The following is a 12,989-nucleotide window of genomic DNA, read 5'->3' as shown; positions in this document are numbered from 1 at the left end:
TGCCCCACCCCTGCCCAAGAACCGGGGCTGGAGATGCACAGTCTCATGGGTGCTGGGAATCTGATCCTCACAGACTGAGTCGGCTCCCCAGTCCCAGGATTCCCAGTGTACTGGCCACACGTCCTCTGGTGCACTATTCTGCAGGAGACATTTTCAAACACCTAGCTCTGGGTCCCTGCTGACGTGGTAACCTTTTTCTTCTTATGGACCATACTCATTCAGATGTCACACGGTTGAGTTCAACGGTTAGACGGCGCTACAAAAACTCCAAATGCACACCGCCCACCCCCACCTCTTAGGAATTTTTCTTCTCAATCTTATAAGGCCAGGAACTAGAACCTGTACCTCAGGGACAGAATGACAGTTTTCTTTCCGTGTTTTTCATCTCATGCTCACTCCTTAATGTGAGATCCGTTACGAACTTGCTCATGCAGCCAGACTATTTCTTCCCGCCAACACTTCCTTTAGGAAGCAACGAATGAGCCATCGGTAGACACCCATGACCTTGATTCTCTTTATGTCACCATCTACTACGGAAACTGCCGGGGACCCAGAACATCACACCACTTGAAGAAGTGACATCAAATGTCAAAACAGCCAGAATCGCTCTCATGGCCCAGTCACAGAACGCAGACACTGGGCATTCTGTTCGCTGGCAGCAAGACTCAAGGAAGGTTCACCTCAAAGGGCCAAGGACTCAGAGACAGTCCTGAAGAATGACAGATTTTCCTCTATGCAACAGACCGACTCAAGCCACACTTCTGCAGAGATGGTAGAGAAAGCCAGATGCCATGATGCCCTCTTCCATTTCCTAGGTCTACACGAGGCCACTGAAGGCCGCTCGTGGAGGCTCTAATGACAGAGCCTTGTTCTGAAGCGCCACCAAGGCTTTCCTTTTGTCCCACAGGCAACAGAGCAGCAGCGTGCAGAACCTGGAACACTCTGGTTTAAGGTGCCCAGATAACCACAGGCCCCGTAGCAAGAGCCTATAGCCCATGGCCATCACACACTTCATTCAGAGACACAACACAGAGAGCTCTACTGAGAGGAGGCAGTGTCCAGCTAGGGCCTCCATTAGGTTTGCATGGAAAAGGTGCGTTCGTGAGACACATCCAAGAAGTGGCAACTGTTGGTGTTAAGTTTGCAAGTCAAGTGAAGAATATTCTCGACATGTATTGAGCTCATAATGGAAAGGTGAGTTTGTGTATTTCTGTACTCTTTGCCCATCACCTCCAGACCTCTCCTTGGCTCTCCAGCAACTCTACTAGAAGGAAAACCATGGAGAAGGGGTCCCATCCAAACCAGCCAAAGAACAAATGGTTGACACATCAACCAATCAATCTAGTATTGCCGTCAACTGTCAGTTTGACTACCGATGATAGCAACCCCCACTGTCCTGTTACCCTGCGCTTAATTAAATGCTGTTTACACCACCATAGTCCTCTTCACTTGACCTGGGATCCAAAAAAAAAAAAAAAGAATAGGACGTGTGATCCATTTTCTAAAATCACACACTTCTTTCTTGGGCAGTCCTTGGGTTGAGAGTTTGAGGTCATGTGGTGGGGTGCAGGATTGAATTACTTGATAATATACATGAAAATAGCCATGCCAATGGTTAGACCGCCCCACATGCAACCATCCAATGCCATAGCCCATTCTTCCCTTCATTCATTTATTTTTCTCTCTCAAAATTTACCGGTACTCAGAAGAACTTCCACGGATACCATCAAGACTCTGAAGGTATCCCGTCTGGAGAGGCTGTTCCCCTGGTCTCTGTGCCCAGAGTGCCAGCTGCCACCCCACCCAAACCCAGGCCTCTGGGTCTCCAAATCAGGATTGGAGCAGAGACCTTTCGACAAATCAGAAGTCCACCAGAGGAATGGAACCCAGCAGTTCCTTGCAAAGGGCTGGGGAGTGGGGGTAGGGTGGGGGGGGTGTGGGAGGGTTACTCTGAAGCCTGTAGGATCCAGGGAGGCTTCTGAGGGCTGTGCCCACAGCCTGAGGTGGCCTGGCAGGGAAGCAGCTTCTATTTGCCACTGAGAAGGCGGCTGTGCTGGCTGAAGCCCACACTGAGCGCCCGGAGGGAGTTTTCAGAGGCCGGCAGGAGACTGTTCCGGCAAGGCTGTAGTAACGAAGGGCGGGAGGGGAGAGTCATGAATATATGATGTGGGAAGGAGGGCGTGGCCTGAGGGAGAGGAGAGAGCCTGCCCCGCAATGGGGGACCTGCTGGGGCTAGGGTCCGCCTCCCTGCAGTGCTTGCCCCTGCTGCTAGGGCTCCCCAAGGCTTCTCTTCTCAAGCAGGTGGGGGTTAAAGGGACGAGCCCCGCAGGAGCCTGGGGTGAGCGGTCACAGTTTTCCTGTCAGACATTGTGGCACGGAGGCAACTACTGACGGCCCCACCATGTTCTGCCGGACTCACAGGCGTGCTTTTGGAGATGCTTACCAGGCACTGGCAGCCACACGGTGGACATTTTGAGACCCCCGTCACACGGCAGGGTGTTCCTTTCAGATGAAAAACTGCCCATTAAAGAGGTTACGGGGAACTTCAACATAAAAGAACTCGGGAGTGGGATTCCTTATGACTACATTAAACTGTGTGGTTTTCTTTCTTTCTTTTTCTGACATGGAGTAGGCATGAGCAATAGACTGCTGGCCTCGGCTCCATTTTCCTTCTATTTGCTATTTCTAAGATTATAATTCCTTCTGAATCCCAGACATCACTGGAGCCTTAAAAAAACAAAAACAAAAACAAAAACAAAACAAAAAAAAAAAAAACGGACTTGGTGGGGTGGGGGATAAAAGTAGAAATCAGGTTTGAAAAATAGGACAAGAAAAAATGATTATTTCTGGGTCGGCCTCGGATGATGTCATCATGGGTTCTGGATGTAACGGCCAAGCAGTGTACAGTAACTCTTCCCGCTCATGTGACCTCTAACATTCATTTGGGCAAAACAACTAATATTTCAATAATTTTCCTTCCTGAGAAGTGAGATTCGGGTGGAAAAGCAGAGAGTTCCAATGCTGAGGATGAAATGGGGAGAGAGACTGTGTGTGTGTGTGTGTGTGTGTGTGTGTGTGTGTGTGTGTGAGCGCGCACGCGTGGAGGGCCAAGGGGAGGAGGCATGAAAACTAAGTCTTCCTGCGCACACCCCTTTTGCTACTACAAGGGCACCCGGCAATCACATTTGCAATAGTAGAAATGCTGAGGAATCCGACAGCCCTCTGCTCCCTCGGCTGCTTCCAGCCTCCCCTACAAAGCCCTCCGCTTTATGGCTCTCAGGAAATTCTTCAAGGGTTAAATGGGGGAAGCTGGGCCACTACCACCATTGCAATAAATAAATGAATGAACCAGAACGAACCAGTGGACTGTCCCTGGGAAGCAAGTGTCTGATTTTTCTACAATTACAGCTGGTAGCTGGCAACCATATATATATATGTATATATATATATATATATTTAAAAATTGTTTTACCTTTTGATGTGTGTATAACATAGACACACATGCACCTATATAAAAAAAAGCATAGTGCCCTGCACACATCCATGCCTTGAAAAAATATTTTTAGTATTATTTATTTTGATTAGAACACAGATCGCCTTAAAAAAAAATTGATCATGCCAGCAACTCATCCCAAAGCCTTATATTTTGCATCTACAGCACACACACACACACACACACACACACACAAAGGTTTTTTTTTCCTATGCTATAGACAATGCTAAATATCTGAGATCAGGTTGCTATGCCAACAGATTTTTCCCCCCTAAAATGAATAAAATTATTTGGAGGGAGACAACATCCTTGGCTGCTTTTCCTCCCATCCATGAAGCTGAGGGAGGCTCAGGGAGGGCCAGAGGCTGCCAGACAGGGAGGAGGGGAAGGCAGGGAAGGTGGGGAGAGCAGGATCAGCTTACCAAAGACGCGGATTTGATCGTGGCAAAGCGCTCTCGGTTCCGATAGTGGAGGGCCTGGCTCTGAACTGACTGGGTAGGCCGCGGCTCAGGCCTGGGATCGCCGTGGCCCGCCTCATCCCTTACGAATACATGATCCTGCAGAAATGGATGAAGAGAAGGAGAAAGTCCAGCTGCGCTCTTTCCTCGCCGGCTGCCTCTCTCTCACCCCTCTTTCTGAACAAGCACCGCTGTTTGAAATGCATAGTTCAGCTCTCTGCTAGTCCCCGCAGCTCCCACGGTATAAAATGAATAAGCAACACATTGCAGCCTTCGGTTAGGAGTGTCAGCTGATCGCTCGTGGGATGCCTTCTGACTCCCTGGCAGGCTTTTTTCCCCCCTTTACCTCCGGAATTACATATATGCAAAAGCAAAAAGGGAGAGGAAAGAGAATGGCGCGGACGGACGCTTCAGCACAGTCTGCTTAAAACGCGGTGACCAGATAATTCCTTTAAAAATGTCATGTCCATGTCTGGCGGGGAGGATGCCGGTGGCTTGTAACATAAAAGCGAGCCTCCGCCTCATTCCCTTGAAAGAGCTGCGTTGTCAATTGAATTGGATCTGTGAGCTGGTCGGCGGGGTCATCCTTCTTCTGGGGGTGGGGGTGATCAGGGGAGGCTTGTGGCGAGCTGCCTCTCTGTCTTGTGCTGGGAAGATTCGGCAGTCACTGAGGGATCCTGCTTTCCAGTCATGATCGTACACAGTTCTAGCACCTTCTCTCTACAGCTTCTAAAAGGATTTTTTTTTTTTTTTTTTTTTTTTTTTTTAGATTTAAAGAGACAGGCGTACAATTCCAAACCAAATGACACTTTCACAAATGGTCCCTCAACTCAGGCATCGGTATGCCAGCAGACTCAGCGAGACTGGGATTTAATGTCCTTGACTGATTTAATCGAGTCTTGTGCTTTCTTGATGGCCAAAGATGATTAATCTCATTCTAACACCCCGTGGGGAAAAAAAAAAAAAAACATGTCCTGGATGGATGGTAATGGATGTTCCTTAAATGCAACCGAAATGGCTTTTAAAGGAAAAATGTTTGCAGAGAACCATGCCCCCTCTGTGTAAGATGAGCTGGCTAGTCAGTCAGTTGGGAGTGCTAACCCTTTAGAAAATTAAAAACACCCCCCACCCCAACACTATTCTGGCAATTTGTAGCTCAAAACTATGTTCAACATTGGGGGATTTTTAAACAGCACATGCTCAGATGGGAAAAGAGGAATCAATCTCTTATTCCCCAGGGTTCTAGGAGAAACCATTTGTTTGCATTTTCTCCAGGAGTACCTGAAAATTTTTAAAAATCATTTAATTGTCCTTCCCACATTGCAAAGCAAGGATCGATGAGATCCAGAAAACACAAAAACTATATAATTTCTCTGAAATTTTCAAAACAATCAAAATGTGTAGATTTTTTTCAGGGAAATGAATTGTTATAACCAGGTTTTGATGTAAAAAGCTGTGATAATAAATAAATGAAAAAAAAAAAAAACCCATGGATTTCTTAAGCTGGGTGAGGTTAATCATCGCCATCCCCCAACAGATACATGCACTCGAAGCACTAGGGAGGCAGGAGGGATTGCAAGTCTGGGGTGACTGTGAGCAGCACAGTGACAGCCTCTCCTCACCCCTGAAACAATTAAAACAAATCTTTAGCACAGGTATTTTGAAATTTATAATAAAATGCTTGAAGGATCAGCCAGGCAGTGGTGGCACATGCCTTTAACCCCAGCACTCGGGAGGGGAGGCAGAGGCAGGTGGATCTCTGTGAGTTGGACACCAGCCAGGTCTACAGAGTGAATTCCAGGACAGTCATGGCTACACAGTGAAATCCCATCTCAAAAAACAAAACAAAGCAAAGCTTGCAGGATCATTCTAAATTATTTTGTATTACTTCCCAGGAGATTTGAACTTGTAACACGGAGACAGTCTAGGGTTCTTGCTAGATCCTCATCTCATCATCATGTGTTTACTAATGAAACTACACCACATCTAAAATTGAACTTACACAACTCAACAGGTTCAGAAAATCATGACGGCTTTTCAACATCAGCATCGTAAGAGACACAGTCTGGGGCCCTGAGCCATGATTTTGGTGAGAATTAAGCAGAGCCATTAAAATAGAACTTGGGGTAAGCGGTGGAAGCAGTTATATTTTAAGGGGTGGTGACTTCCCTTGCAAAGATAGCCAGTGGCACCGGAAACCATAGTGCTCACACCACAAAACAAAACAAAAACTATTCACACACAACTGTATGTAATAAGAACTAGGACCCAGGCCATGGTGATATATGCCTACAATCCCAGCACTCAGGAGGCTAAGGAGACAACCTGGGCTACATTAGTAAGCCTCTAACTAAAAAACAAACAAACAAGAAAACCCCAACCCAACAAGCAAAATTATGAATATTTTAGATTTAGAACCCTGATTATCAAATTAAAAGTCACTGATTTTTTTCCCCTAATGTTTTTTTTTTTATGTGTTAAATGTATGGAAATTGGAATACATTCAGAAAGCTAAAATCTTGACATCACTTTTGTTATTACTGACACATTAAATAACCCACTGAAGTATATATTAAGAATGTTTCACAAAGTGTGAGGACTTGTCTCAGAAAAAGAAAAAAATTAGTTAAGATATCACTTTAGCAATTAGTTCAAAGATGAGGTCCAATTTTTTTTTATTATTTATTTTTTTCTAGAGAGGGTTTCTCTGTATTGCTTTGGAGGCTGTCCTGAGGTCCAAAATGTTAACTGACTTTAAATACAACAGATAAAGTTAATAATGTGATCCTTTGCTTTACTCTTTTCTCTTTTTAAAGAATTACATTTACTTATGTGTGTGTTTGTGCGTGTGTGTGTGGTGTGTTTGTGTATGTGCGTTTGTATGCGTGCATGTATGTGTGTGCGCATATATGCTATGTCACGTGTGAGGTCAGAGGGCAACTTCAGCAGTCGGCTCTCTCCTCCCACAATGAGGGCCTCAGGGACTGAACTCAGGTCCCCCATCAGGCCTGGCAGCAAGTGCCCCCACCCACTGAGCCATCTCACTGGCCGCACTGGTTTTCTTAGATTTGCTTAGATTTGCTGGGCAGTTTGGCACCAGGCCACCCTCTCTGATCTAGTAGGAAAGAGGCAACATGGTAGGGCTGCAAGCCATTCTAACATCGGGCACACCCACCTCCACGGCAGCAAGCAGGAAGTGCCTGCGCCTCTTTTATGTTTTATTTGTTTACTTATTTGGAGACGAGTTCTCGATACTGCAGCCTGGCTGACCTGGGATTCACAGAGCCCAGCTTGTCTCTGCTGAGTGCAGGGATTAAAGGGGTGGCCACCCTATCTGGCTTACTTGTAGTTTGTCTTTTTTGGGCAACCCTTCGATTTAAGACTGAATGATATTCCCAGGCCTAAGAAATAAATTTGTAAACATTCAATCTCATTGGGGGTGACGGGGAGGGAAGGTCCAAGTTCCCAAATCAGCTTAATGAGCTGTTTAAAAATTAGGGGAATGTGGCTTGGGACCTGAAGCCTAAACAGTGATGAGTCACCTTCATTGAACTTCATTGTCCCTTCAGGTCACAGGCCCTCAGAGTCTAACCGCCGGCCGTAGCTGGTGCTCACAATTTCTGGGCTGGGCATGATGTAGAAGTAGCCGCTGAGAGGGTCAGTTAACTTAATAGCAGTAAAAGCCTGCTATCCACCCGTGAGGAGCTGAGGGCTGGCATCTCTAAGAGTGTGTCCATGAGACCAAGAGCAAGTCCCATGCTATACTCTACCAAGACCAAATATGTGTCTGGTGGCAATTCACCTTTAAAATATCATCATGGGGGCTGGAGAGGCAGGCTCGGCAGGTAGCGGTATTTGCCACCCAGTCTCAAAACTTGCATTTATCTGACTCCCGTGGGTTGTCCTCTGACCTTTACAGGCACACTGTGGCGCGTGCGCGCACACGCACACACACACATACACACACACACACACACACACACACACACACACACACACACGCTAAATAAATAAAAAGTAATGAGATGCTACTACTCAAGGGCACATGGAATAGTCCCTTGAAATTCTTTGCCGTCAGGGGTCCATTTTAAGTTCATGGAAAATCTACATGTGTGTGTTCATTGTAAAACACAACCAAAGTATTTCCTCAGATTAAAAAAAAAAAAAAAAACAAAACTGTTGTCAGTCTGTGGGCAGAGATCCAGCTGCTGCCCGCTCGGTGCCCTCTTATGGCAAGTGTAATAAATTTGCTTTTCATTAAATTGTATTGTTGATTAAAAAATTTTTTTTTGGTAGGGGTCTTGCTTTGTAGCTCAGGCTGGCTTGAATCTGCAATCCGCCTGCTTCAGCATCCTGAGTACTAAAATTACAGGCAGGTGACAAGATGGCCTATTAAAAAAGAATTACATTTTTCTATAATAGAGTGAAATATATTATACGAGAGGCACACACTTAAGTCCTGGCATTACTGTGTGTGTGTGTGTGTGCGTGCACACATGTGCAAGTGTGGAGACCAGAGGTCAATAGTAATGTCTTCCTTTATTGTTTCCAACCTCGTTTTTTGAGGCACAGTCTCTCACTGAACTTGGAACTCGGATGGGCCGGTCAGCAAACCCCTGGGAACCTCCTGTCTGCCCCCCTCCAGGACTACAGGTGTATGTTGGCGATGGAACCTGGGGACCCCTGCCTGCTGGTAAGCTTTCCATCAAAGGAGCTACAACCGCATCCCTAAGACACTGCTTTCATTTAGACGGAAGCTTCACCTCATGGCCACGTGTCTGTGTCTAGAAGGACATGTCTGAGGAGATTATGAGAAAATGACGCCTTCCCTTGGGTTATTTAACAGAATTCATTTTTCATTGGAGTCTGCTACTCTGTTGCACCAGAAAGCTGCAAAATGGTGACACATGTGACACATGCGACCCACAGCAGCTTTTCCTCTGACTGGGGGCCTCTGTAGACACTCTCCCTGACCTGTCTGTGGATGAAGGGCCAACAGGATCTCTCTATGTAGTTCAGGCTGGCTGGAAGGAACTCCATATGTAAACCAAGCTGGCTTCAAACTCAAGAGATCCACCGGCCTCAGCCTACCCAAGACTGGGATTAGAGGCGTGCCGGGCGCCACCACGCCTGGTTTCTGGGGCTGATGGATGGAGTTGGAAGGGGAACCGGAGAGTTGGGGAGGGAAGATGGTAGGGAGCAGGGTTGAGGGCAAACCACGGCTGCCGGATGCCCCTTGCTCCATGACTCTGCCCGTTTCTCTTTGCTGCATGTGAGAGGGAGCAGCAGTGAACCTGCCCCGATCTGTACTGCGGAAATAACCACAGGCCATGGCAGTGGAACGTACCCAGGACACCCTAGCCCCTAAAAGGCTTTTCTTCTTGCCGCAGAACTGGGGAACGCTGCTCTCAGGTCTTCATAGAGGGCAACAGGGCTGGTGAGATGGCTCTGCAGGCAAAGGCGCTTGCTGTTAAGCCTGGTGTCCTGAGTTCTATCCCTGGGCCCCACACGGTGGAAGGGAATGTGTGCACATGTACATACAGACACAGGCGCACACACTGAATGTCACAGAAATGAGTTTGGCCTCATGACTACACACACCACACACATTTAAACTGAGGTTCTGCATGGGACACAACAGAACAGAATATAGTAGTGACACACATGGGTGAGAAGCCATATGCAAATCCATGACTTTGCATATAAAAAGTGATTAAGAGAACATAAGCGCAGGGCATACTAAAGAAACGATAAATTACTTGAAGTGGCACAAATGTTCTCTTGGGTCAGTAAAACACCTTCGAAATTTTGAGTTTTTTCAATTGTATTATAAATAGTTAAAGGTATTGGAATTCATAGTTTTAACGTCCCGTGGTAAGCTTGAGAGCCATTTGCATGCATGCAAATACAGGTGCATACATAAATAACAAGGCTGTCATCGATGCACATATAGGAATTTTTAAAACCTGAGTCTGATAAGATGATCATCTGCCGTGTAAGACGGTCACCTCCCAAGATGGCAGGAGGGTCGCCTCTCGGCCTGCTGGCCAAGATCAAGAGTGGGAATCTGTTTTCCGCCAATGACGGCGGTACTGTACACTCCGTCTGCTGGACTGTAAGGGTTTTCTTATGTTTTGGTGTCAAGCATGTTATTGGCTTCTAAGGTGTTAGCAGACAAACTCTACTCAGTTAACCCTCTCTCTCCTTAAAGGCAGTACTGGGGATTATCTAACCCTTGGGTTTGTGCCCCACAACCCTGACTGCCATCTGGTTGTGTATCTGGTTGTGAATGTGTCATTTACTCACTCACTCAGTCCGTGTTCAGTGTCTACACTGTCCGGGACACCCTTCCAGGTATTGGGAAAATTTACATTCTACTCGTGGGATAATAGATTAATTAGCATATTACATACATGGGGATGTTTGAAGGATTAACATTTTTTTATTTATGTGCATGTGGGAGTGTGTTTATGCATGTGTGTGCCAAGTGTGTGCTGGTACCCTCAGGATCCAGAAGAGGATTTACAATTTTCTTGGAGCTGGATTGATACATATACACATACGTGTTATAAGACATACGCAATTTTTTTTCCGGTGTTGGGGATTGAACCCGGGACCTTGCACGTGCAAGGCAAGCATCCACTACTGAGCTGTATCCTAGGCTGTCTGTCTTATTCTATTTAAATTTTGCTTATGTGTGTTTGCTTGCTGGGGTTTGTGTGCACTATGTATGTGAGAGTGCCCTTGAAGTCCAGAAGAGGTGGGTGATGCCCTGGAGCTGGAGTTGCAGATGGCTGTGAGTTGTCAGAGGGGTTCTGGGAGCCAAACCCATCATCCAGTGCTCTCAGCCACTGGCACTCTCAGGGCCCTTGCTCAGTTTTGAGGTGCAGCCAGGCAGGACTCGATCCTGTGATCATATGGTCTCAACCTCTCAGATGCTGGGATGGCAGAGAACGACAGGCTTCTGCTGCCACGCCTGGTGCATGATGTAATTTTTTAAAAATTTTTTTATTTTTTACTTTATATGCATTGGTGTTTTTGTTGCATGTGTCTGTACGAAGGTGTCAGAACTCCTGGAATTGCAATTACAGTTATGAGCTTCCACGTGGGTGCGGGGAATTGAAAGCATGTCCTCTGAAGAGCCACCAGAGTTCTTAACTGCTGAGCTATCTCTCCAGCCCCCTGCTGCCTTGATTTCTTCTGCCTCTGTGGTTTTACACGGGAGCGGAGCCCACTGTGAGTGAGTACTGCTGGTGCACAGCCCTCTCTGTTGCCCATAATCGATGACGCAAGCAGAGCAGGAGGAAGCATCTCGACCTGGTTACTTCTGCCCACCTTGGACAGCTCCGAGGGACAGAGCCATGCACAGAGGCCGCTAAGGTGTCTGGAGGGCCTGTGCCCCGGGTCAACTTCTTCCTTGCTATGCATCCTTCTCTCTCTCATAGGCCATCATCCCAGGGGAACATGGAAAGTATAGAACCCCAAACCCAGGTGCTGGAGAGTGCTTAAGAGCACTTATTGCTCTCAAGGCATGCCTGGTTTCCCACCCACACGGGGCAGCTCACAGCTGTCACTCCAGCTCCAGGGGCTCTGATGCCCTCTTCTGGGCTCTGAGGGATCCTGTATGCACATGCCACGCAGTCCTCCGGCCTCATATACATGTACATACATAATAATAAATAAGCAAACAAAGAAGGAAAACCCTGTCTTGGCTCCGCTTCCAGGAAAGTGTAACGAGGCGCTCAAATGTCTGACACTCCGTGTGGAACAGCGTGGCTGCTGTCCGTCAGTGTGGGTAGGGGACTGACTTGGGCGGGGCTTCTCCAAAAATCCCCTTTACAGGGAAATCTCAGGTGGACTGCACATCCTACTGTAATATGGAAAGGCAGACCTTGACCTTCTCCTGGCTGGGGTGGGTGTGAGGCTGCTGCTTCCAAGATGATGGACACAAAGGTAGGAGAAGCCGCTCTCTGGCGGAACCCTTGTCACCTGTGCAATGCCCACGGAGCTAGCGCTCCAGCCGCTCCAAAGATCCACTGTAATGCTTCCTTTGTGTCCTATACTCATGGACCCCCAACACCCGTGGGCGCCCACAAATGACAAGGCTTTCTTCCGCCCCCCGCGCCTCACACAGTGCATGTGCGCCTCAGTGCATCGGTAAAGAGACAACCTGCGAGAGTTAAGTCTCTCCTGTCCTGGGGATTGAACTCAGGTCACCAGGTTTGGCAACAAACACCTTTACCCACTGAACCATCTTCCCGATCCAAATCTTTCTCTTCTACACTTTAAATACATGACCATTTGTCTGTAAGCCAAACAGCCCAGCTAGCATCAAGGCAAATGGCTTTCTTTATCTGGTATCACCCATTTCCTTAAATTTCCCCAGACCCCGATGTCTTCCCATTTTGATGTGCACCCACTTTCCAGGCTCCAACCTCTTTGGCCTTTGCCTTCTTCCTTGGCATGTAGTGTTCCTCCTGCCCCAGGGCCTTTGCACTTGCTGCTCTTGGAGTCACTCCCATCTCTCATCCCAAGCTAGGAGTCTACCTTCTATTTGTCTGTGAAATTTCATCTAAACTGTCGCCTCCTGTAAATCGTCCATTAGTCCCTGGTTAAGTAAGCCTTCCTGTTACCCAGAACAAATTTCATAAGAACACTACACGTAAATGGCTCAGATAATTAAAAAAAAATGATGGTGTGTGTGGGGCAGGTGCTGGAGAGATGGCTGGGAGGGGGTTAAGAGCACTTGCTGCTTTTGCAGAGGACCCTGGTTCAGTTCCCATCACCCACAACGGCCTGCAACTCCAGTTCCAGGAGGGCCAGACACCATCTCCTGCCTTCCATGAGCACTGTACACACATGGTACACATATACATACGTGCAGACAATAATGAAACAATCATATACATGAAAGAAAATAAATTAAATTTTAAAGTGACAAGGGATCTCTCTCTATAAATTCACACTGTGGAATGTGGTTGACCTGGAGCCAAAGCAATGGCTCTGAAGGAAGCCTTAGCTTTTTTTTTTTTTCCAAA

At 47.1% G+C, this 12,989-nt stretch overlaps 1 protein-coding gene across 1 annotated transcript in view; it reads right to left on the bottom strand.

Moving 5' to 3' along the window:
• Positions 1-12,989, bottom strand: part of Taok3 (TAO kinase 3) — a 142,411-nt gene that overhangs the window by 32,398 nt on the left and 97,024 nt on the right. Inside the window, exon 14 of the mRNA XM_051176516.1 lies at positions 3,916-4,050. Coding sequence (XP_051032473.1) covers positions 3,916-4,050 — 135 coding nt within the window. The remainder of the gene's footprint in view (positions 1-3,915; positions 4,051-12,989) is intronic.

Source organism: Phodopus roborovskii, unplaced genomic scaffold, assembly GCF_943737965.1.
Source record: "Phodopus roborovskii unplaced genomic scaffold, PHOROB, whole genome shotgun sequence".
Lineage (NCBI taxonomy): Eukaryota > Metazoa > Chordata > Mammalia > Rodentia > Cricetidae > Phodopus > Phodopus roborovskii.
This window is presented reverse-complemented; position numbering and strand designations above follow the sequence as displayed.